The sequence below is a fragment of the Pongo abelii genome, chromosome 12, assembly GCF_028885655.2.
Source record: "Pongo abelii isolate AG06213 chromosome 12, NHGRI_mPonAbe1-v2.0_pri, whole genome shotgun sequence".
Classification (NCBI taxonomy): Eukaryota; Metazoa; Chordata; class Mammalia; order Primates; family Hominidae; genus Pongo; species Pongo abelii.
The window spans coordinates 117,411,278-117,436,729 of record NC_071997.2 but is presented as its reverse complement, the minus strand read 5'-3'; the positions used below and the strand labels follow the sequence as shown (position 1 = coordinate 117,436,729).

Sequence of the window (25,452 nt, the reverse complement as noted above, 5' to 3'; positions counted from 1 at the left end):
CCACTTCAATGTTAAGGAATCAATGAGAAGTATATCCATCACATAGATAATCCCTAGTAGGGAGTGAAGATGAAAAGCAAATGCTTTCCGAGGAAGCCAGTAAGCAGGGACTAGGAGAAACACCATCAAGAAAAAGATCACAAACTAATAAAAATGTGGCTGGTAGGGAAGATTAAGTATGGCACAACATACGTGCAAGTGAATACAGGGATATGGTGAAAAAGATTATAACTGCTATAAAAGTCCTCTTTCATCCTAGACAACTCTGTGTCCCAAACACTCTCAACTGAGAAACACTGCCGCTGCCACTCTCAGGTGCCTTCTATGCAATGCTCCACCTAAACTCCAGCAAGATCTTATGGTTTTATTTATTTTTTATTTTTTTTCAGTACAATTTCCATTGTATTTTTCTCCACAGAATAGTCTGTCTGCATTATCTAAGGACTCAGCTCCTTACATAGGCTTTGGTGGGGGTTGTGGGGCAGCACCCGCAGGTCAAAATTGGCGTGGGGGTGTTCAGTCCTTGCAGACTTCATGATATCAATTCCTGACTATTTTGCTGTGAATTGTACAACCCACACAGTAACGCAGCTTCACATACAGCTTGGGAAGCACATAGGCATCGAAGACGCTCGCTTCAGAAATGTTCCTGACTGCTGTGGCCTCCACTATGTTTCAAATGATGAATTTCTTAATGCCCTTGTACTTGGGCACACATCAGGCACAGTTCATGCAGTGAACAGGCTGCATGTGGCTGCGGCCCTTTTTGGCATGACCGTTGTTCCTTCTTTTCTTTGTCATCTTGGAGGCCCGCACCAGAGAAAGCAATGATTTTATTAACAATAAGCCCAAACAAAAAATCTTTGCGTGGACTTGGAAAATTAAAAATGTCCTGCTTTGGACAAAAAACCCTCATTATTTTTAAAACTATCTATCTGCCTGGTCTAAATGTATTTGACAATTAATCAGTGCAACTTACAAAGATTACACTATCTGTTTAAACTAAGTTTCAGGCTTTGGACAAGAGTGATGAGTGGGATATAGTCTATTTAAAGTCCTTCAGAAGATTATTCATCAGAGCTAATTTCCCTTAACATACTCAGTCAGCAGTGTGTGTGTGTGTGCGTTTGTGTATGGTTTTTTTGTTTGTTTGTTTTGTTTTGTTTTGTTTGAGACTGGGTTTTGCTCTGTCACCTAGGCTGGAATGCAGTGGCAGGATCATGGCTCACTGCAACCTCTGCGTCCTGGGCTCAAGTGATCCTCCTGGCTCAACCTTCCGAGTAGCTAGGACTAAACCTGTATGCTACCAAACCCAGCTAATTTTTAAATTTTTTTGTAGAGATGGGGTCTTCCTATGTTCCCCAGACTGGTCTCAACTGATTCTCCCGCCACGGCCTTCCAAAGTGCTGGGATTACAGGCATGAGTAACTCCACCTGGCCTTATTCAGCAATATTTTTGAAATTATCATTTTACAGCTCTATTATAATCATTTATCATAGATATCAGAGATACAATATTCTTCCTCTGTGAACTGACATTCACGAACATAATGAGTAAAGTTTTTTTAGCCAGATTAAATAATCTGCCTAGGTAAGATGCACAAAAATTTAATTAGACTAAATGAGTGATTGCTCATTTCTCAAATAGCAAATGGATGTATTTACAGTTTACTACTTGATAAATAACAACTACCACTAAAAATAAACAAATAATCACTGAGAGAATATAAACTCACAAACTTGGCATGAAGAACAAAGAGAGCCACAGAAAATATTTTGAGCCCTATATTTTAATACAAGGCTAATTTGTAATTACAATTTACTTAGAAAATTAGAAACATGAAATGCAATCATTAAGAAACAAATGGAGTAACAAGAAAATATCAAGCCATTTTTTGTGTTTACATTAAAAAATGTTACATCAGAAATCATTAATCTGAAGCCAAGAAAAGCTTTCGGCTATGTATACATGAGAGGCATTTCTTAGCCTATACATTCTTCAAAAACAAATATGTTAATCCCCTAACTGTAACATCTATATAAAAAAAGTTTTTAATATCATCATCCTATTGATACCATGACAATCTCCTCAAAGTAGACAAATTACTATTTAATAATTAATAGATAAGCTCTGATTGATATTTATGCTATTTGAGCTTAGTGGAAAACAAAGCCTAATATATTTACTTTTAAGAGTTATGCACATGAGTTGGAAGTCAGTGATTTTGCCTGGTCGACTTAGGAACAAGAAATGAGATATGAAGCTGACAGAGGAATCATAAGGTTCCCACAGAGCCCAGCAAGGAAGAAACTCCCTGCCACTCCAGCTCTCGGAGGAACCAGGGGCTTCTGCATCTCTTGGCACCCTCCAGGGAGGAGCAATTTGACTACTGCCACACTGATAGCCTTTGCGTTGAGGTTTTTAAATGATGGGAACAACACTTTGCTACAAAAATCTATTAAGACTATCTAGTTTACCCGCCTTTGGCTGCCTATGGAAGGCCTACAGTTCTCAGAGACACACTTGCTACACTCTGCTGCTCTCTACTAGGGATGTGAGGTAGCCTGTGTTCAGGTACAGGTCTGAATAATAAACAGATGCTGAGTCCACTCTGATTTACATTTCCCTACATGAAGAAGGAAGGAAGAAAAAGGAGGAGTACAAATAAACTTATCAAGGAAAAAATATAAGAACATATCCCAAAGGTCCGAAGGTTATGAATTTCCAGAATGGATTAGACCATTCAGTGAACACCACAATGAATTTACATATGAAACAGAAACACATCCTTATGCTATTTCCAAACACAAAAAATGAAGATATTGAAATCTTCTTTAAAAAAAATCCATATTTAAATAGGGATTATTCAGAATGCCATTGAACTTCTCAACAATACTAGAAAGAAAAGACAAGAGTAATACCTTCAAAATTCACAAGATAAGGATTCTAAGTCTATGATTCCATGTACAATTAAACCTTCTACCAAGTAAAAGTGTGCAATTGTGGTATTTTCCTAATATGTGACAGTCTTTTAAAAAATATCTCCCAGGCAATCTGTGACAGGAAGCTATTTGACAGTAGGCTCCATCAAAATGAGGAAAAAGTGAAGAAAGAAGAAAGGAAAACCAAGAAATGCAATATGCAACACGAGAGAGAGGCAAACGAAGTCCCGGGATAATAGATGGACAGCAGACACAGAGAACAATTCATTCATACCAATTCCAAGAAGGATGCTTCAATAGGAAGACAGCCAGAGAAGAGACAGAGAAAAAAAAAACATGAAAGGAATAGAGAGATTATTAAATAGTTTTCACCACTGAAAGTAGTTCATGAGGGTGATGGAAAAAAAGAAAACAACAGAAAAGGAAATTATTCAATCCAGGAAAAACAGAGAGTTGTATTAAAAGGAAAATAAATCACATCTAGTTCTGCAGTATAAACAATATTTACGTAATCATAATGATGAAAACACTGAAGAATGGTAGAAGTGGATATGGGAGAAGGGAAAGGACTTCCATAAAAGGAAGTCAAAAATGATCTAAAATTGCAAAATCAAAAATAACAACACGAGCATAACATTTTAAAGGAGGTAGGCAAAGACAAGGAAAAACCTACCAGTGAAAGTATTTGCTTTTTGAAGACAGGAATCCAAGGACAGGAAAAGTGGGCAGCAAACAGCTGTTTATCAGCTGATATTACTAATACCAGTCTTATAATTCCCTGACTTTATGTTCATACATTATTTATATTTAAAAATTAGAGGAAGATCATGTCCCTTTAGGCTCCTTTATTTTAGAAAAGTGCCTCCCCACGGCACTTTTGTCTTCCTAAATGACACTAACTGTTTAAAGTAAAAAGACCAGTTAATGCATAGAATATCCCACATTCAGTATTTGTCTTACCACTTTCTTCATGGTGTTATTTACCTTGTCTCTCTATTTCCCATGTTAACTGCAAACTAGAAGTTCAACCTAAAAGACTGATTAGACTCAGGATAAACAACTTTAGCAAAAATATTTCTTAAGGGATGCTGTAAGACCAGGTACTTCATACTGCATCACATCAGGAGGCACGTAAGGTCAGGCTGTCTGTAAGTGATGCCACCTTTCATGACTTGGTTAAGATGATGGCAGTTAGAACTCAACTTTGAAATTTAAAAAAAAAAAAGTCACTAGGGTAATACTTTGGTATCATGCAAATAACCTTTTCTCATCAATCTGTCACCTGATTTCAGTACCACTAATGACTGCACGAATAACTCTTTCATGGTAGATTGCAAAATTGGTGACTGCTATCATTTGCTTCATAAGAAATAACAATTTCCTTTAGTCAGATATGAGCCCCCCTCCCAAAATAAAAAGAAGAAATAAAAATGTCCTTAAAAGAAAAAGGAAAAGAGAGAAAAGAAGGAGAAGATAAAAAGAGCGCAAAGAGAAAGAGAAAACAGAGAATGAGGCTTTCTTGTCTAAATATCTGATTTTGTAAATCAGGAAACTAATGACCAAAGAAGTAAAGTGACTTGGTTAAAAGTCATAAAAGCTTAAAACAGGTCTGCTGGTATTCACCACTCTTTCATATGTTGTTATTTATGTCTCCAGATGTGAAATTTATCATATGTGCTAAATTTAATAGAGGGATTAGATTGTTACCTGACTTTCAAAGAAAACATACAAATTTGACTTGCATACAACTAAATAATCCAAAAGCATATTATATACATTTCCATTTAAACATAAAAGCAGTTAAAAATTAGGTACATTCACTACTTAAAAGAATTACTATAGGCAAAGGCCAAGAACAAACAATTCATAGAATAAATATAATTAGCCCATAAATATGAAAAATGCTTCATTAAAAACACAATTACTACCTACTGACTTATAAAAAGTAGTTTTTGTGGAGATCGTGGTGGTATTTTTGTTTTTCAATAGGAAATTATCATGTTTGACAAAATTCAGAATTACAATTACAGTTGAACAAAATACAGAACTTCCCATATATTGGTAGGACAAGAAATGTTTATCCTAGGCAATAGGACTGCAGATGATTTTATTTTCTTCCTTATGTTTTTTTCACATTCCCAAAATTCTCTAAGGTAAACATTTTGGGGAGCAACGGTTTTGTTTTAACTGTTAGAATAAAAAAACACAGTAAGACTGGCATACTGTGTATTCTTACCCATATCCTCTTTCTGGCAGACATTCTAGTATGTCATAGCAAAGACAGAGTTGGTCATTTCGTTCACAGGTATAGATGCACTCTAGTGCTATTGCCATCAGTTGGTCCTGATCAGGAATAATTTTTTGCTGCAGCTACAGAAAATAAAGTATATTGCACTAAATGTCAGCAGATTTATAGTCAATTTTTCCATATCCCAATACTACTGTCAACAGAATATTAAATAGCACAATTAATCAACTATAGAAACAAGTCTTGATTTTTCTTTATAGATTTCTGGGGTCTTTAATAATTCTAACTGAAATCACATTTTAATTACAGAATCAACTGTAAAAGATAATTTGTAACCCCATAAGCTGTGTATCAGCTGAAAACAGATTCTTCAATTTATGACCCAGTCAATATAGAAAAAAGAAACACTGTGAATTAAAAAGGCAATTCATTAAGAACATTTCTAACCCTGAAGCCAAATTCTATGTGTTTCAGTTACAAAGTTATATAAAATTCCTTAACTAATATTCAAAGATGTTACAACCTATTACTTTTCAGTAGGCATTATGTATTACTCATTTAACTACAGAGTGCTGGCATTCTATTCAAAAGAAGTCCAATTGTAATAGAGCAATACACAAATCACAGAACACATTCCACATTTCTGATGAAGAAAGATGGCTACTTAGGGTGACTTTCTGTATAGAACAAAGCATTTCCCATGGCAAACCACAGATTCCCATTCTTGGAGTATTTTTCAGGATATGAAAATAACCAATTGACTTTTTTTTCTCATCTATAAAGCATGAATATTAACAATACCTTTCTAAGAAGACTATCGCAAGGATTAAATTAATAAATATAGAATGAAAAATAAATACAGAAAAAAATAAGAATTTGCATGCTTATATTATTAGCACCACAGCAACCAAAATGAAAGTAATTTTCTAAGAGCTCTTTTGAACAACAAAATAAATCTAAGATAATTTCCATGATAATAGTCTACTGGTTTTCAATGTTTTAGTAGAAACTCATCAGTAAACACAAAAGAGATAGGAAAGTGATGGAGAGAAGCTACCAAACAAGGGCATTTTCTCAGTAGAAAAATCACATCAATGGACGTAAAAAAGAAACTTTCAAGGTTACCAGGAAAACAAAGTTTTCCAAAGCTGCTGAATTAAAGGATTTATATACATTTCTTCAAGGTACAGTTGGCCCTCCATACCTGTGGGCTCCACTTCCCTGGATTCAACCAACCATGTATCCAAAATATCTGGAGGGAAAAGTGTCTGTGCTGAACATGTACAGACCATTTTTTCTTGTCATTATTCCCTAAACAATATAGTATAAAAACTATTTACATAACATTTACATTGTATTAGGTATTATATGTAATCTACAGAAGATTTAAAGTATACAGGAGGATGTGCAAAGGTTATCGCAAATACTACACCATTGTGTATCAGGGACTTGAGCATCCATGGATTTTGGTAGCCTGGTGGCAGGAGGGCTTAAGAGGGGTCCTAAAGCAATCCCCCCCAGATACTAAGGGATGAATGTATTCATTTGAAAAATGTCATCTGACAAAGAGTTAACCAAGGTTGCAAAGTGACTAACTGGTAAAATAGGAACAAGCTGACAGTAATGAAAATAAGTACTGTTGAAAATTAATTAAAACAGCTACCTTTTCCTGATTTATTTTTCCTTCTTTCCTATGTGTGTGTATGTGTGTGTGTGTGTATACAATTTTTTTTTTTTTTTTTTTTTTTTCAGATACAGGGTCTCACTATGTTGCTCAGGCTGGTCTCAAACCCCTGGCCTCAAGTGATCCTCCTGCCTCGACTTCCCAAAGTGCTGGGATTACAGGCATGAGCCACCACACACAGCCCTCTGATTTCTTATTGTGTGCCAGGTACCATTTCTAAGTGCTTTGTGTGCACTAATTCATAAGTCGTCATAACAATCCTATAAAATTACTACTAGTACTATTCTCATTATACACAAATGAAAAACAAATACCCTAAGAGGTCAAATAATTTGCCTGAACCCACAGAGCTAATAAGTGGTAAAGCCAGGATTCAAACCAGGCAATTGGCTCCAGAACCTAAACTAGGCAAGACAGGTTCTCACAATCCTGCATTCGGGAAGAATGAAAGAAATTTGAGAGAAGATATGGCAATAAAACACTCACATATGGTAAGAAAACATCCCTGGAAGATAAAAACACTGAAACCAATTTCAGTCAAGGAACAATTTGGGAAACCATTTGAAATAAAAGCCAAAGTCCTTGATGTCTTACTTGTTCTCCCCACTTCCTATCCTTCCCTCTGTGAGACATTAAAGAACCACTTTTTTTTTTATTTTTTTATTTTATTTTGAGACAGAGTCTCGTTGTGTCGCCCAGGCTCAAGTGCAGTGGTGCAATCTCGGCTCACAGAAACCTCCACCTCCCAGGTCCAAGCGATTCTCCTGCCTCGGCCTCCTGAGAAGCTGGGATTACAGGCGCCCACAATCACATCTGCCTAATTTTTGTATTTTTAGTAGAGACGGACTTTCGCCATGTTGGCCAGGCTGGTCTCCAACTCTTGACCTAAGGTGATTCACCCACCTCAGGCTCCCAAAATGCTGGGATTACAGGCATGAGCCACTGCGCCTGGCCCTAAAGAACCACTTTTAAGTTCAATATCCTTGAGTCCATATTTGATCACATATGTTCAAACCTTATGTTGAGAATCCTTTAACAGTCCTTCAATATGAAAGGTAAAGAATAAACCTTTTGCCTTCCACTTAAACACCTCTATGGCCTGCTCCCGTGAACCACTTACCCTTCTACATAAAGTTTTATTTCACTCAAATTAAATTACTTGCATTTACCTAAACATGATATTAACCTGATTATGTCTCCTTGTTTTAGTCTACTCCTACCTGGAATGTCTTCTCAAGAAGACATGTCTAAAACCTATCCAATAATCCAGTTTTATCTCCATTTGACTTTGACTTAAATTCAGCTTTCCCAGATGTCTACAGTCCTGGAGTATGCTCAACAGTTGCTAGTCCAGTGAATAAGTCCTTATACTACTCTCATACATAGATACCCTTTTCTCTCTGTATTCCTATGGCACATTTCTTTTCTCTTCTTATGCCACTCTGCACATCTTTTAAAATATAATCTATCGTGTACATGAAACATACTGTTCAAATTTATAAGACATTTTTCAATCTTTCCCTGTTAGAATCCCTATAAGATGCCTAACTTCATGTAGTCTAAGACACACTTTTTTTTTTTCATCATTCCTTCCCTATTATCTCAGTTGTCACTTTTATACTGTCATTTGCCCTTTCTCAAGCTAAAAGAGGACAGCCCATCTGGGACTTCCTAAGAAGTCAATGAAATGAGTCTTCCACACCATAGGCAGCAGATTATCACCCATACTGCATAGCAAGGTAAAATGCAAAAGAATAATAATTTCTAAAAAATCTTAAAATTATGCACTATATAACTAGAAAAGAACACAGATGATAAGATAGGATACCTGGAAAATCCCAAAGAATCAAGCAATCAAATCAGTGAAGTAGCAGAATACAAAACTAACATATAAATAGCTTTTATATACACAAACATTAAATAGAGGAAATGAAGGTGTAGATAGTATAAACAGAGAAAACTTAAAACTTAGGAATAAATTTAACAAAAAATGTGCAAAACATCTAAGAGGAATATTTTCAAGCAATCCTAAAAGAGATTTAAGAATACATAAACTAATAGAACAATATCCCCTATTATTGGATAAGATGACTGAACATTACACAAATATTGGTCTCCCTAAGTTAATGTACAAATTCAATGCAATCACAATAAAATACCAATAAGCGATTTTATGAAAGTAGACAAACTGATACTAAAGTTCAGATAGAAAAACAAATATACAATAACATGTAAAAAAACAAAAACAAAAAACATGGCGAAAAAAACCCACAGAGGAATACTACCTCCTCAAACATTAAAACACACTAAAATCTCTATAATTAAAATCATGAAGTACTAGTGCATGGACAGACAGACCAGTACAATACAGAAACTCTAGAATTAAACCCATGTACAGATGGAAATTTAGGTATGTGACAAAGGTGGCATTTCAAATCACTAGGGTAATGATAAACTTTTTAATAAATGATGCTGGAACAATTACATGGTCAGATCCATGTGTCACAATACAAAAGAATAAACTCCAAATAAATTGGGAAGAGAAAAATAAAACCACACAAGTACTAGAAGAAAACGTGAGAGAATTCTTTCTTAACTCTGAGTATGAAAAGGCTTTCCAACCATTACTCAAAATACAGAGGCAGTAAAAGATCAAACAATTTGACTACACAAAAATTAAAAAGTGAAAACATTGTATGACACAATAAACAAAGTCAAAAGACAACTGACCAACTGGGAGAAATATTCACAATATATGCCACAGACAAAGGGTTAGTTACACGAATATGTAAGAATTTCCAAAAATTAAGGTACAAAGGAACAAAAACCCTAGCAAAGAATGGAGTAAGGACAGGAATAAATTCACAAAAGAGAGATAATGCCTATCTAACATACCAGAAAATGTTAAAACTCTTAATTAGAAAAGCACAAATTGAAACAACACTGAAATACCATTTCTCACCTATCACCTTGGCACAAATTTTAAAATATGACAACAAATTCTGGTGGCAAAATTGTGGAGAAACAGGCATACTCCTACTTGGTTGGTGGGAATGTAAATTAGAACAATCCTACTAAAGAAAAACTTGGCTATATCAAGACAACTCTTGCCTTTTTAAACCCTGCAGTCTCCTTCCAGGAATATACACTGAAAATACACCAATAATATAAAAATACATATGGACAAGGTTATTCATTGAAGCACTGCTTGTAATTGCAAAAATATTGGGAATGACATGTATCCCAACACATGGAAAGCTAGTGAGACTAAGTAAGTTTTTAAAATTTTATTAGATTTAGATTTATATCCATATGTGGTTAGTGGCTACCATTTTGAATAGTATAGCTTGAGAGGTACTTTTCACTTCCTGAGGACCATAGACCAAGAGAAAGCGCACAGAAAATTGCAGCCAAAAGTTTCAGCGGTTAAGTATGCCCTCCGCAAACATATCTTGCTGGGACAGGAGTCCAGGACCTGCCAAGGAGAGGGGCCTAGTAATCACCCAATACTTCTGATACTTTCTGGAGGACTACACCCGAGGAATAAGGGAGAACTGGAAATAGGAGAGTCTTTTTGAAACTTGAAACCACTCAATCCCTGATCAGATGACAGTGACTTCACTACTCGGAGAATAAAATGGCAAAGAGAGTGGAGATTATTTGCCACATGGGTAACTGGCAAGGGATAATTTCCACATCACAACACCGCAAATTAAACCACAAGGAAATGCTACTACGCACACAGCAGAGTGAGTAAGATTTGAAAGAGACCCTCAATGGCAATGACACAGCTGTTCTCTTTAGAAAAACGTCTAGCCTTACACATTATTTGTAGTTTTCTGTATTTATGCCATATTATTTTTCTATGCTGCCATAATAAACTACCACAAACTTGGTGACCTAACACAAATTTATCCTCTTACAGTTCTGTAGGTCAGAAACCAAAATGGGCCTGACTGAGCTAAAATTCAGTTGTCAGCAAATAAATGTGTTCCTTCTGATGTTCTAGGAGAGAACACACTTCCTTACCTTTTCCAGCTTCTAGAGGGTGCCCACACTACTTATCTCATGGCCCCTTTCTCTATCTTCAAAGACAGCAACAATCTGACAATTCTATAGCATCCTGACCACAGCTGGAAAGATCTGCTACCTTTAAGGACTGGCCCCACCTGGATAATTCAGGATAGCTTTGCCATCTAAAAGTCCTTAGTTTAATCAAATCTGCAAAGCCCCTTTTACCAGGTAAGGTAACATCTTCATAGGTTCAGGAATTAGGACATGGACACTTTGGGAGGCCATTATTCTACCTACCACATGTGCTATACTTCAGAATAAAAATATAATAAAGTAGTATGCATACTTGACTATTCAAAGTCTGGTTAAGATTATCCTCATCCAACACCTGAACAATTCAGATCCTCTGGTCATTTTAACTCTGATACTAAAACTCCCTTCTTACTGTTGTTCACCTTGCTTTTAATACTTCCCATACTTTTTCATTATTATTAATTTATACACTGAATGCTTTATATTTTTCTCATATTTACTGTTTCCTAAGTATGATTATTTTTCCCCACTCTTTATTATTCCCTCTTATATCTCACTACTTTCTTTTTGTATATAATCTCCTTCTTCATGAAGTACATCCTTGAATAATTCTTTCAGGATGGGTGTGTAAATGATAAACTCTCTCAGTTTTCATTTATCTTTGAAAAGTCTTTTTACATTCACATTTGAATGATAGTGTCTCTAAGTAAAATATCCTGGGTTAGAAATGCAGTATACTATGTGGCTTAAAGGTTTTGAAGTCATACTACTTAGGCTTAAATCACTAATGCATCAGTAAATAAGAAACATATAATGTGAGCAAGTTAATTAAATACTCTGCTTTCTCTGAATCTATAAAATGAGAACAATGATAGCTATACAGTCACAAAAATTAAATGAGTTAATACATGTGAAATATTTAAAACATAACTACCAAAGAAAAAGCATTAAGTAGCCAGGCATGGTGGCTCATGCCTGTAATCCTAGTGCTTTGGGAGGCTGAGCTGGGAGGACTGCTTGAGGCCAGGAGTTCCAGAGACCAGCCTGGGCAATGTAGCAAGACACCATCCCTACAAAAAGTTTTTTTTAAAGCATCAAGTAAATGCTGGCTATCATTAACTATTAGGTTGACTTAAATATCAAGGTTAATTTTCCTTGACATTTAACATATATATTATTTCATTGTCTTCTGGTATCCATTGTTCTTAAGAAGTCTGCTTTCAGATTTATGGTTTTCCTTTGACTGTAACTTATGTTTAATCCTAGGCCACTTTTAAGATTCTCTCTGTGCCCATGGTATCCTTAAGTTCCATTAGAGTGCATCTAAATATAGGCTGAACTGTATTTCACTTATCCTCCTCAAGATCTGAATGCACCTTGTATCTTTCATTGGTTTTAGGAAAGTCCCACATTGAATACTGCCTGCTTATTGTCATCTCTAGTCTCTCTTCCTGGAATGCTTATTACTCTTATGTCAGACCTGCTCTCTCTATCCTCAATGTCTTTTAACCCTGTATATTTTTCATTTCTTCACCTTCATGTGTAACAAACCAGAAAATTTCTTAGATTATCTTCAAGATTTCAATTCTTTCTTAAATTGTAGCCAAAATTCTTTTGAATCCATCCATTTAATGCTTTGCTTTTATTACTACAGTTTCAAATCTAGATATTCTATGTGTTCTTTTTCAAATCTTACTCTTTTTTTCACAATTTCTCCTTCCTATCTCATGTCTTTATTTCTTTCCTCATATCCTAAATATTTAAAATATTCATTTTATAGCCTGCATCTGATCATCTATTACCAGAAGGGAAGTGGAGCAAGGCCTGCCACTAAGTTTTGCTCAAAGTTTAGTTTCCTTTTGTGTTTTATAAAGTTGGATTGTAAACTCAACTTCATCAAAGCTTTATCTATAAGAATCTTGTACAATCTAGATTAAAGTGAGTCCTTCAGAGAGGTTTTGCGTTTGCTACTACCAAGCAAACTAGGTATCACCAGCCCATGTCCAGTTTTATCACAGGTCACAGAGGAGTATTAATTGAAAGCACAAATTCATGTAAGGCAAGCCTGTTGTTTGACTGCTCAGAAAGAAACTCCCTGCCCCCACATTCCCCACTCCTCTGGAATCCAGAATACATACCCAGGGAGTCATGCTCCTCTGCTACCTTCATGTGCCAATGGATAAGCAGTTTCCTACTCTACATTATTGACAATGCATCTTTTAAAGAGTCATGGCATTATATAGAAGTCTTATTGCTTCTTTTTCTTTTATTTTCTGCATGACAAAGAATCTTTAATTTTAAATGAGTATCAGTATACCAAGTAATAACATGTAGAAAGTTTGTCAATTCTATCATCTGGTGATTTTGATTAGGAGAAACTAAATGTAGCCCAAACAATTCACAAGCATTCATTAGTCTAACCGTTAGCAAGAATAAACTACTTTAAGGCTTGCTGCAACTTCTCACAGGTTCAAGTAACTATTTAATACTTTTTCATAAAGCCCATGACCTTCAAGAAAGTGTTAGGGCAAAAAAAAATTATTTAATCCCTTTTTTTCTTCAAAGAAGTGGACTTCTTTTTACTAGATCTAAGAAAGAAAAAATCAACACTGATACATGTGTACTTGACTAAAAGGCATAGGAAAACAGACAACATGTGCTCATTAAATTTCTAAGAAATATGAGGGAAAAAGATAAAATCTTTGCATAAGTTCTAAGTTTGTACAGAGAAGCTAGATTTGCTACTCTCAAAAAATTAAAACACCTACTGTATAATATACAGAAATAATTTAATGCCTTTTCACAGGAACATAACTTGAGCTTTGCTAAAGCTTCATATTCCATGGGGGCATCTAAAATGCCAGTCCATGAAACAGGTGCTCCTTTCTTCTGGAAGTTTCCATGGATTTCTAGCCAATATGGCAAAGATTGTCCAAGACTTCATCCCAGTTCTGCTAGAAGTAGGTCTGGAAGATGGGCATCTTCTCGTGGGTCTTCTGCAGTTCTGTGGGATCTCAGTGCTGCAGCTTCCTTGGCCTTGAACACTTTCTCCCTCTGCGAGCAGTACTGTTCAATTTCAGCCTGAGCTAAGGCATTGGCCTGCTTCCTCCTCCTGTTCTTTTGCTTGGTACCCCTCCTCGGTGGATGGCTTCTCAGCCTATAGCAGCTGCTGGGGCCAACCAACTGGCCATGGCTGTGGTGACTCTGAAGCCGAGGCAAGCGCCCTAAATCAGCTCCAGGGTCAGCTGACCAGGTCACTCATGATCTACCAGAAGTCTGACTTCTGACTCATCATTTTAAAGACTTCACCTTCTATCTCAGGATAGGCATTAAAATTCACTCCCCTACAGGTTTCAAGACCACAATCTCCATCTCAAGTAGCCACTCCCTCCTTCTAATGAGTATTTCTCTAACTTCTACCTCTCTCTTCACTTTTGCCTGGTAGAAATTTCCCTTGTTCTCCTAAAAGTCCAACTATGCAGGTAAGCAGATTTTTAAAAGTTAACATTTTAATGAGTACTTCTAAATATTTTAGTGGTAAGATTTTTAGAATTTCTAGTCAATGATATTGCCAGCTACAAAAATTTATATTCATCTTTATGTTTTTTGAGTTTTCTAAATATTCTACAGTAAGCATTAAATTAGAAAAGGTCATTTTCAAACTAAAATTGCTCACTGACATATGTAATCAGAAGTGAACAAAAAAGATGGCACCTAACAAAGCTATGATACCTAGTGAAGTCCTATTTGTTAAAAGAAGAGTGGACATTTAAAGCATTTGCTCCTGGTTTTCCATCAAAATCACTGAATAAATTGTCAAATGCATACTCCAGGATACTTTCGCTAATTTCTAATCCATTATATCTGGATTGAGCATAGAAGATGCTAAGAAAAAAATGCACATGGTTCTGAGGCACAGATACACTCAAAAATTACTAGTTTAGAAGTCAGAGAACAATATGAGAAGGCGGAAGCTTTTGTCCCCCAGTTACCCCTATCTAGGACTAGCCCAAGTTTCTTCCCAAGTTTCACTTTCCATGGAGGAATCCAAGCAAAGAACAATGACTTAAAATCAGAAAGGAGTGCTTTAAGATACTATTTTAAAAAAGAAGAAGGTTTGAGGCATATGAGATGGTTTCAAAGACAAATGTGGTAGCCAAGTGTAGTGGTAGCACTGGGCTAAGTCTCAAGATCCATTTCTTTATCATTATGATTCTGGTCAACTTCATTATCATTCCCAAGTATTCGCTCCTCTCTTCCTTTGAGAGGATTATTTTTCCCTCATCAAGTTGCCCATGAGACATTCTTTGACCTGCGAAATGTGAAGAAGTAACCTAAGCCACATTTGGACTGAAGTTTTGTGAGCCACTGTGTGGTTCTACTTTGTTCTTCTTCCTGTGCCACAAGAGAGAAAAGGGACTGTTCTTTCTTCCTGAGTCCCCATATGAATAAGACATGGGACACAGCAGAGGCCAACCACAGCTGACATGACACTTGTGAGAAATAAATGTTCACAGTCGTAAGCTACTAAGATATAGATGTCACTTGTTAATGTAGCATAACTTAGTCTATCCTGTCTGATACAGAAATAACTGCACCTATTACATTACTAAAAATACTGTGTGCATGATTCATGGAAGCTCTGAGGTGCATTCTTTTTGTAAACAATCAAGTAAAACACAAAGAAGGCTGCCCGCACAATTTTAGTAAAGCGAACAAATGTAATCAAGTGATATAAAGCATCATAATAAAATCCAGTGTGAAAATTGTAAGAATCACAATAGAAGTCACTGTGTCAAACCCTGGCAAATGGAGCTGGGGAGAGCCATGAAGGGGGGGCTCTTACACATCATTTGCCTGATAACAGGTAACTATCACAAAAAATTTTTCCAAACCAGTTGACTACATGAATCACACAAGGACAGCTAATTACTTCTACATAAACAATTGCCTATTTCAAAAACTATCCCAAGCCCAATCCAAAACTACAAGAGCCTAACCGTAACTCCAAGATTACAAAGCCCTATCTTACTACAACTGACGCTTGCCAGTCGGACTCACCAGCTCTTGTAAGACACTGCCAGCACCAACAAGATTTCTTTTCAAAACAACTTGCATTACCTCCTCTTTCCCCAATAAACCCTAACCTATTCCTTTATTCTTCACACATACTGGAAGCCACTTTGGTCTGTATGTATGTCTTGAATTGCAGTCCTACTTCTTGAATATTGCTCCCAAATAAAATATTTTCATTTAGAGATTTGTCTTGCTATATTTTTTATATTGACACCAGTTTCAATCATTCATTTATTTATTCACTTCCCTGCCAAAATTTGCTGACATTTGCTCTGTACTAGGCACCGTGCAATTCCCTGGTAATAAGGAGATAAATAAGATCTAGAAGATATATACAGAAAGCAAAGGGAGAGAGAGAGAAACATGTAAGCAAATAAATACACCACAGTATGATAAGAGCTATAATAGAGACAGAGTACGAAGACAGAGAAGTCACAGAAGGTTTCATAGCAGAGAGAATCTTAGCAGGACCTTGAAGGATAGGCAAGTATTTGTTAAGTGAAGGAAACGGGATCACTACTCCAAACAAAGGAAACAGTCTGTAACACATGGAGGGCCATGAGTGAACCAGACAGGGGAGGAGTTAAGAAGTTCCATGTGAGTATCCTAGTGCACGCATGGAGAGAAATAAAGCTAAAGAGGCAGACAGGAAGCAGACAGCAGAGAACCTTCCAAGCCACTCTAGAGAACCCAACATTTACCTGTCAGCAATGGTCAGTCACTGAAAACTTTCCGCAGATCATGACATGATCACATGTATGTTGTAGAAAGACAACACTGAGAGAAATACAGAAGCTGGGTTGGAAAGGAAGAGCCCAACATCACTGTTCTCTGCTTTGAGATTCACATGTTTTAACAAAGGCAAATGGCTGTATGTTTTATTCAAAAGGCACACGCTAAATTGCCAAGTAAAAACAACAAAAATCTGACTATATACAAAGGATTTACGGAAGTATAACACACAAGATTACTGGAATGAATTTAAAGTCACTTCTTTCTTCCTCATAAAACATTCATATTCAATCCATCTTGCTTCTCACAAAGTATTCTGCTGTCACAAGCAACCCACCCTGACCTCATCACCCCAAACTTAAAATTGGATTACTAAGAGCAAACTGCTTATGAGAAGACAGAAAATTTTAAATAGCCAATGAACAGATATATTTCTGAAAGACCACCCTTTTAGAAACCAAAACATAGATTAACTAAGCAATGTTTTCCTTTCTATTTTGATCATACTGGTCCATGACCATGTATCTTACCAGATATTACTAATGAAGGCCAGTGCAAGGAAATAGTCCCAGCCAGAATTTAGAATTGGAACGAGCTCTACATGGGGCTTCCACTTGAACCCCAATCTAATGTTTTGAACCTCACTACAAAGTCAGCGACTTCCGTGGCTCTGCCAACTTGCTTGCATACCCTCCAATGGAAAGGGAGACATTATCTCTTGAAACAGTATATTTGATCTATCACTAAATTTTTAGGTTTCTGATATTGCCAAAGTATACTACACTTAACAAAATGACTATACTACCAGGAAATATGAACAATCATTTGTACCCTTTAGAAATACAAAGCTATACATATAGTAATTGTAAGCAAATATAAGAATTATTAAGAATAATTACAAAATGTCGGCCATGCACAGTGGCTCACGCCTGTAATCCCAGCACTTTGGGAGGCCGAGGCAGGCGGATCACCTGAGGTCAGGAGTTCGAGACCAGCCTGGCCAACATGGTGAAACCCTGTCTCTACTAAAAATACAAAAACTTGCCAGGCATGGTGGCACATGCCTGTAATCCCAGCTACTCGGAAGGCTGAGGCAGGAGAATTGCTTGAGCCCAGAAGACGGAGGTTGCAGTGAGCCAAGATCGTGCCACTGTACTCCAGCCTGGCCGACAGAGCGAGATTCTGTCTCAAAAAAAGAAAAAAAGAATAATTACAAGATGTCTTATGAGAACTTAAGAATTTGCATAAATACTGTGAAGGTCCTCGAGGGTAGAAACCTCTTTTCCTGTTTGTGGTAGGAAAAAGTGTACTGGTTAAGGACATAGTTGTGGAATTAGAATACCATGTTTTAATCCTGGTTTCTCTACTTACTGTGTAACCCTGGGCAATTATCCTATTCACTTTATATCACAATTTTCATTTCTTGTAATATTAAGATAATAAAAGTATCTACGCCATAGGATTGTCATAAGGATTAAATGAGGTAACACTGGGAAAGTCATGTATAGAAGATTTCAATACTTGCCAACTATTAGTCTTCTTGGTATTGCCAGCTTCTTAAATATAGTAGATGGCAAACGAACTTTGGAATGAAATAAATCAAAATAAACATAATTTTACAAACTTTTGACTATGCTGTTAAAACTTTTTAAACAATAAAATGACAATCATTTGTTTTTCTGTTTAAAGGGAAATTATCTGCAAAGCCTACCATAAAAATTGTATAAATAAAACCTAATACTCTAGGGGAAAAAGTGCACAGAATTTTAAGTAGTTAGTTTCTACTTACATCTGGTTTGGAATGCTGAAATATCTTCAGGGGAAATTTTAAGTCCCCTTTAGCTAAAGTTACTAAATATTCTTTTAATAGCTCATTAGCCACACCAGGCAACTGTTTCTCACAACGATGAAGAAAGGGAACCATCCACTGGTAGGCACTTGTCACATATTTGTCCTCAGAACACTGAAAGTACAATCAAGCAAAACAGACAAACAAGAATGAAGTTAAACTAAATGCCTTATTATATCAGACAGAAAGTTCTAAAGCTTACAGGTCCTCAGACTGATGTTAAACAGTGCAAACCCAACACTCTAAAACACACAGTCCAGTTCACCACTCACATGTGGACTGACAGCAGGAAAATGAATCACCTGCTACTGGGGCTAGTAGAGCTGACAGCAACAATGTCACTATGGCTCATCTCTTTACATCATAAGCAATATGGGGTCCCAAGGAGCCTAAGCTCAGCTCTACAAAACCAACATGCTGCTACTACAACTCAGTCATGAGGTCGTCCAGAGCAAAGAGAAGGCATACGCAAAAAGAGAGAGAGAGTATAAAAAGAGGCAGAGACAGACAGAAAAGGAGACCTTAGACCAACAAAGATTGAACAAAGAGTGAACGAAAAAAGTAGAAAGACAGAGATACACAAATAAGCACAGGTTCTAAAATAAAGGCCACTAGAAAATAGGGTTTAATCTATAAAAGTCAGGAATCTCTCCCTTCTTTTTCCTATTCCTCTTTGTTTTGCCCCTTTACAACCACCTTTACAAAATTCCAAATGACAGAGATAGTTTTACTCATTATCTCTAAAATTACACAATCGTTTCTCTTAATTATCCCCCAAAAGTTACACCTAAAGCTCTTAAGAGGAGTCAACATATAACATAAATTAATTTTAATTAGGTAGATTACCAGGAAAAGAAACTAATGAGATAATGGGAAAGTAAAGACAGAGGGAGAGACAAAAGGAAGATAAGCTGGGCGAGGTGGCTCATGCCTATCATCCCAGCACTTTGGGAGGCCTAGGCAGGTGGATCGCCTGAGGTCAGGAGTTCAAGACCAGTGCCTGGCCAACATGGTGAAACCCCATCTCTATTAAAAATGCAAAAATTAGCCTGGTGTGGTAGCAGGCGACTGTAATCCTAGCTACTCGAGAGGCTGAGGCAGGAGAATCGCTTGAACCCAGGAGATGGAGGTTACAGTGAGCCAAGATCGCGTCACTGCACTCCAGCCTGGGCCACAGAGTGAGACTCCATGTGAAAAAAGAAAAAAAAAAAAAAGGAAGATAAATATAAGATGGGGGAAAATGTGGAAGGGAAGGAGAGAAAAAGAGTCCAGGGAGGAAAAAGAACCTATCATGCAGTTGTGACTCTGCCCCTTCTTCTGGACCATTCAACCTAAGCTGCCAACGAGCAAAAGCCTAGAAAGAGCGTTGGCAGCTACCACCTCCACAGCACCATCCTTCCTGCCTGTTGACTCAGTGGCCGGAGTACAAATAAGGTTCTAATTTTGGGGATAAAGCAGAGAATGATCTAAGAATCACTGGGAAAATTCTCTTAAACACACTAACCCTGAAGCCAAGATGTTTTCTTCAAACAACCACCCGGTCCTCTTAACCCTGATACTTTTTTCCAGTCCTTGAAATATATAAGTAATTGGGAATTTTAACAAAGTGAAAGGTTAAACGCAGGATTACTACAATCACTAGCTAGTTTAGAAATACACCTAACTAGAAGGGAAAAAAAAAGTTATACAGATGGGTCTGAGTAAACGGCAAGCAAGGTATAAACACAACCAAAATAGTTTTATATGTGTTTAGTAAGTTATGCATAATATTTTACTGTGAAAAAAGTCAATCTTTATTTACTGACTTCTCAGGTCTGTAGAACATTTCATCTTTGGTTTGAGACACATATGTATCAAAGTGCATAGAAAATGCTTTAAAATATTTAAAAAGGAAGTTAAAATAAAACCTACACTATTCATCAGTAATCTTAGTTTTTCAATGTCTTTCATCTGCTGGAGTTCTTTCAGGGTTAGAGTTACGTCACACCTGGCTTCATAAACCAATGTTTCCAGAGTAACCAAATTATCACAGAGAACCAGCAAACCAGGAATATTCCGCTCCATCCCAAGTCGAATAAGTGACAATGCACAGTCCACCTAAAATTGAAAAACAACAATAAGTTCCTGAGTATTATATATTTCTCATCTATTCTAAAGTAAAAGTCTCCAGTACAGAATCTAATTCTTATAATCATTTTTTATAAAATTGCATTACCAGTAACATATGTTTTTTATTTACTGCAAAACATCAGAGTCCTTTATCAAATACATCAGCATCAAACTGTTTCAAAGGAATCAAACAATCAGCAAGAAATACGGAAGATAAGAGAAAGACAACCAACCTATTATAAATTTGTAGAGCGTTACAGTTCACAATGCGGCTTTACATATTTCTTTTAAGTCTCACAACATTATATTTACATAATGAGAAGAGAAAAAACACGTACCTACTAATGATAATGTCAAAATAACCTTAATTTTACTATTACCACTCTGCTTCCAAAAAGAATGTTTGTTTTGAAGGTTTTACTTTTATATTCCTGTTTAGTATCTATCCTTTCACACTGCCTTCCATATAAAAGTCATTCAATAAATATTTGCTGAATAACTATGATACAAACACTTTCTTAGTCTCAATTCAAATATTTAGCCTTCAAAAGACAAAAACACAGACTGATATTCCTGAAGATGCTCAGGAAACAGCCATTTGACCCCTATTTCCTGGTCAAGTTTATGAACTGATACATTCTCCGAGTGATGGAGAAATGATCTAGTGTAGTCTAAAGCCATTCTCTCTCACACTACTTCTTACTCTCCTATTCCCAGTTATTTATGAGGACCTACTATGAGTTAAGCACCATTCACCATTTGTGTTAGGAATACAAAACTGATTAAGATGAGGTCTCTTCCTTCAAAGATCTCTCAGCCTTGTAAGAAAAGACAACCACAATGACTGAAGCAGAGTGCGATGGGTGCTGTGTATGATGTGGATCCCACAAAAGACAGTACTTAGCCAGCCTGAGAGGGTTCCAGAGGAGGGAACACTTAGCATGGACTCTAAAGAATCAAGGGATATTTGTGAGGTGAGGAAGGAAGATTATGGGAAGGAGAGCACCATGGAATGCAGAGATGCATGGTGAGTTGTGAAAGTACAATTCCACGTGACTGAAAAGAAGGTGTGGAGGGAAGCAATGAGGGCCGGATCGTGAATGCTGTGTGTCAAGCTAAGGAACACACAGCTGATCAGGAAGGCAGAGGATTTCTGACTAAGACATGTCACAAATAGAACTACACTTTGGAAGGAATACTAAGTATTTACTGACTGATGAATGAAATGTACATGATGAACTGGAAATGGACTGGAGTGAAAATAGGCAGGCTGGTCAGAAGAATTATGGTTACCAGTATTAGAGAAATTCTGACAGGAACACACTGATTCCCCACATTCATTGACTGATTAGTTCACACACTTATTCACAGACAGTAAATACTTGTTGCATATTTCTAATATACTGGGCAAAAATAATAAGGGGCTAAACTATGACAGTGTTCCTGAAGACATACAAGAAAAAGAACATAACAGATAATTAAGCAGACAGAATTTGTGAAATTTGGTCACAGCAGATGAGAAATTTGAGTAAAGAGGAGTCTAGAATGATTTCTCATCTAATCCACAGCAGAAATTCATATTCATATATATATGTGTGTGTGTGTGTGTGTGTGTGTAGAAGAGTACATTTATCAAAAGTAAAAATTGTGTGTGTATGAGTGTGTGTGTGTGTGTGTGTGTGTTAGATGCCACCATGCCATGCCTGGCTTTTAATTCTATATTGACCATGTTGCTTCTGAGATGCCCATGAGACATCTTGATACAGATGCCCAATAGTAGGTCCAAGAATAAGAAAACAAAATCTGTGCCAAAGTACATGTACTTGGTTGACAATGATTTTTTTCTTTTTTTTTTCTGAGACTGAGTCTCACTTGTCACCCAGGCTGGAGTGCAGTGGTGCGATCTCGGCTCACGGCAAGCTCTGCCTCCTGGGTTCACGCCATTCTCCTGCCTCAGCCTCCCGAGTAGCTGGGACTACAGGCGTCTGCCACCATGCCCGACTAATTTTTTTGTATTTTTAGTAGAGATGGAGTTTCACCATGTTAGCCAGGATGGTCTCGATCTCCTGACCTCATGATTCGCCCGCCTCGGCCTCCCAAAGTGCTAGGATTACAGGCATGAGCCACCGCGCCCGGCCAACGATGATATTTGAGAATTGTCAGCACAAACATCACAGAACAGTATTTGGGGAGAGGGATCTAAATGGGTCACAACTGCAGACTCTCCTCTAGTAATAAGAGTAGCACGCTGGGCAATAGCAATAATTAAGGGACAGGCCAAAGAACATGAGCCCTAGGAGAAGAGTACAATGAATGGTTAAGACAACAACAAGAAACACCTTAAAAAATATCACAGCAGCCGAAGAAGAATTACAAGAAAGAAGCAGTGAATAATGTCAAAAAGCAATGATGTTAAACTACAAATGAAGAGAACGTGACATTAAGAGGTAGACTGAGGTGGGCTGTCAGCCTTACTGAGTGCGGTCTCAGCAGGGCGGTGAGAGTCGCCAGGCTCTGGGGGAATGAGGAGTAAACAAAAAGCAGAGTGGCTATTTCTGAGCTGAACTGTGATAGAAATAAAAAGCAAAGAAAGAAGCAAGGAGAATATGGCTCTGTTTTTTTATTTATAAAATACAAGGGATGTGAATTTTATGCCCACAAAAAAGGGAGGAGCAGAGAGAGTAGACGCAGTAAAGAAGGAGAGGTAAAAGATACAAGCCAGAGAAAACAGACAGCTTAGAAAGCCATGCTAAGCAGGGGGGAATGTGGAATCTAGAGCAAGGTAAGGAAAGAAAGTGGCTCTGACCAAAAGAGGAGAGCCCTCTTCCTCAGGAAAAGCTGGAAGGAGCACGTGCAAATGGAATGGAGTTCTCAAATTTTCAAATAAAATACAAAGCCAAATCATGTTCTCAGAATGATGAGGGAAGTGGTGAGGTAAAAGGAGTAGAGGAGAAGGGGAAGAGGGGGCAGCAATGTAATGCCAAGAAAAAATGTCAGGCAATAATAAAGGTCCACTCACAACCCTTCAAAGACCTAGGGATGGACAAGTGAAGATGAAGCAAAAAAAGAAGAAATGCATTTTCAGTTGGAAAGAGTGGTCCAAATAAATACAAGGGGGGAACAGTAGAGGTAGGTACAGTATGAGGCAAAATATGGGGGCTCTCGCAGTACTTCAACAGACACATGTTTTTTTACCTTAATGCCTAGTAATAAAAACAAAGTTCAAGTCTGAAAGAATACATCTACCTTTATAGCAAGTTTTTTAAAAAAACAAAAACAAAAAAACCTCTATCTCAAATGAATTCTCAGAAAGCATTAAGAAAACTTGATCCATAGAGCAGTTTTGTGCAAGTGATAGTCTGAACACACAGTACATCATCAATTTGTAATATACTCACCAATTTTGTGATCCAAACTAGTATTTTTAATATCAGCTTTGAATCTGTTGCCTTCCCAAATACTTACTAAAGTATAAGTGTTTTAAAATGAAATTACTGACACTTTAACTGCAAGTAGGCTCTAATGCAACTTACAGAATTATATCATATACCCTAGGCCCTTGCCAGATAAAATTCACCACAATAAACATTTTCCTAAACCAACAAACAAGTTTCGCTAAAGGCACTAAGGAAAAAGAAGTCCCACATCAATTAAATCTCTAAAAATGAAAAAGATAAAACTATGTCAGATATCACTTTGATCACAGCATAACCCACAGGAAACATCAATACCTAACATGAAGTCAAAAAAAAAAGCCTCTAAGTGTTTTAAAATAAATGAAAGAATGAGAGAAAGAATACAAGCCAACTGAAGTCCTCCAAAATCACCTTACTTTCTTTATAATTATCCCTTATTACTCCAAAAGAGAATTCAAGGTATCCAGGCATTATTGCTAGGTTATTTACAAATTTAAGTTTCAGAAAGCTCTGTAGGTTTTTCCTTTAATACACTTTATTTTTTAGAGCAGTTTCAGGTTTGCCATAAAATTGAGCTAAAAGTACAATTTCCATATATCTCCTGCCCCACCCTCCAACCACACAACCTCTCCCACTATCAACATCCCCCACCAGGCCCATGAACCTGCACTGACACATCATCATCACCCAAAGTCCACGGTTTACATTCGGATTCACTCTTAGTGCTGTACATCCCAAGAGTTTTGACAATTGCATAATGACACATATCCACCATTATGGTATCCAATGAAGAACAGTTTCACTGCCCTCAAACTCCTCTGTGCTCTGTCCGTTCATTCCTCCATCTCCCTTAGCCCCTTGTAAGCCCTGATCTTTTCACTGACTCCATAGTTTTGGCTTTCCCAAAAAGTCATATGGTCGGAATCATACAGTACGCAGCCTTTTCAGATTAGCTTCCTTCACTAAGTAATAGGCATTTCAGGTTCCTCCAAGTCTTCCATGGTTTGATAGTTCATTTCTTTTTAGAGCTGAGTAAATATTCCATTTTGGGGGCACCACAATTTATCTGTTCATCTACTAAAGGACATCTTGGTTCTTCAATGCTAACAAATGTATTGCTCAAATGCAGGACGTTACTAATAACTTGCAGGTGGGGGAAGCAATGTGGGACTCTGTATTTCCTATTCTTCTGCAAACCTGAAATGCCTCTAAAAAATAAAGTCTATAAATAAATAACAAAATAGTTTATTGTAAAAAAAAAAAAAAAAACCCACAGCTTATTTTGCATTCCATTGTGGCATTTTTTTCTGTTACTAATTTTTTGAAACTGAATAATGTTTGAAATTTG

The 25,452-nt window shown here is 36.9% G+C and overlaps 1 protein-coding gene across 2 annotated transcripts in view; it reads right to left on the bottom strand.

Annotated features, from left to right (window-relative positions):
* NBAS (NBAS subunit of NRZ tethering complex) overlaps positions 1-25,452 on the bottom strand; it is a 395,596-nt gene that overhangs the window by 230,235 nt on the left and 139,909 nt on the right. For both annotated transcript variants that reach the window (XM_024242131.2, XM_054548369.2), the window contains exons 24-26: positions 20,491-20,676; positions 18,520-18,693; positions 5,180-5,313 (exon numbers count right to left, since the gene is read on the bottom strand). In XM_024242131.2, the coding sequence (XP_024097899.2) occupies positions 5,180-5,313; positions 18,520-18,693; positions 20,491-20,676 (494 nt within the window). The remainder of the gene's footprint in view (positions 1-5,179; positions 5,314-18,519; positions 18,694-20,490; positions 20,677-25,452) is intronic.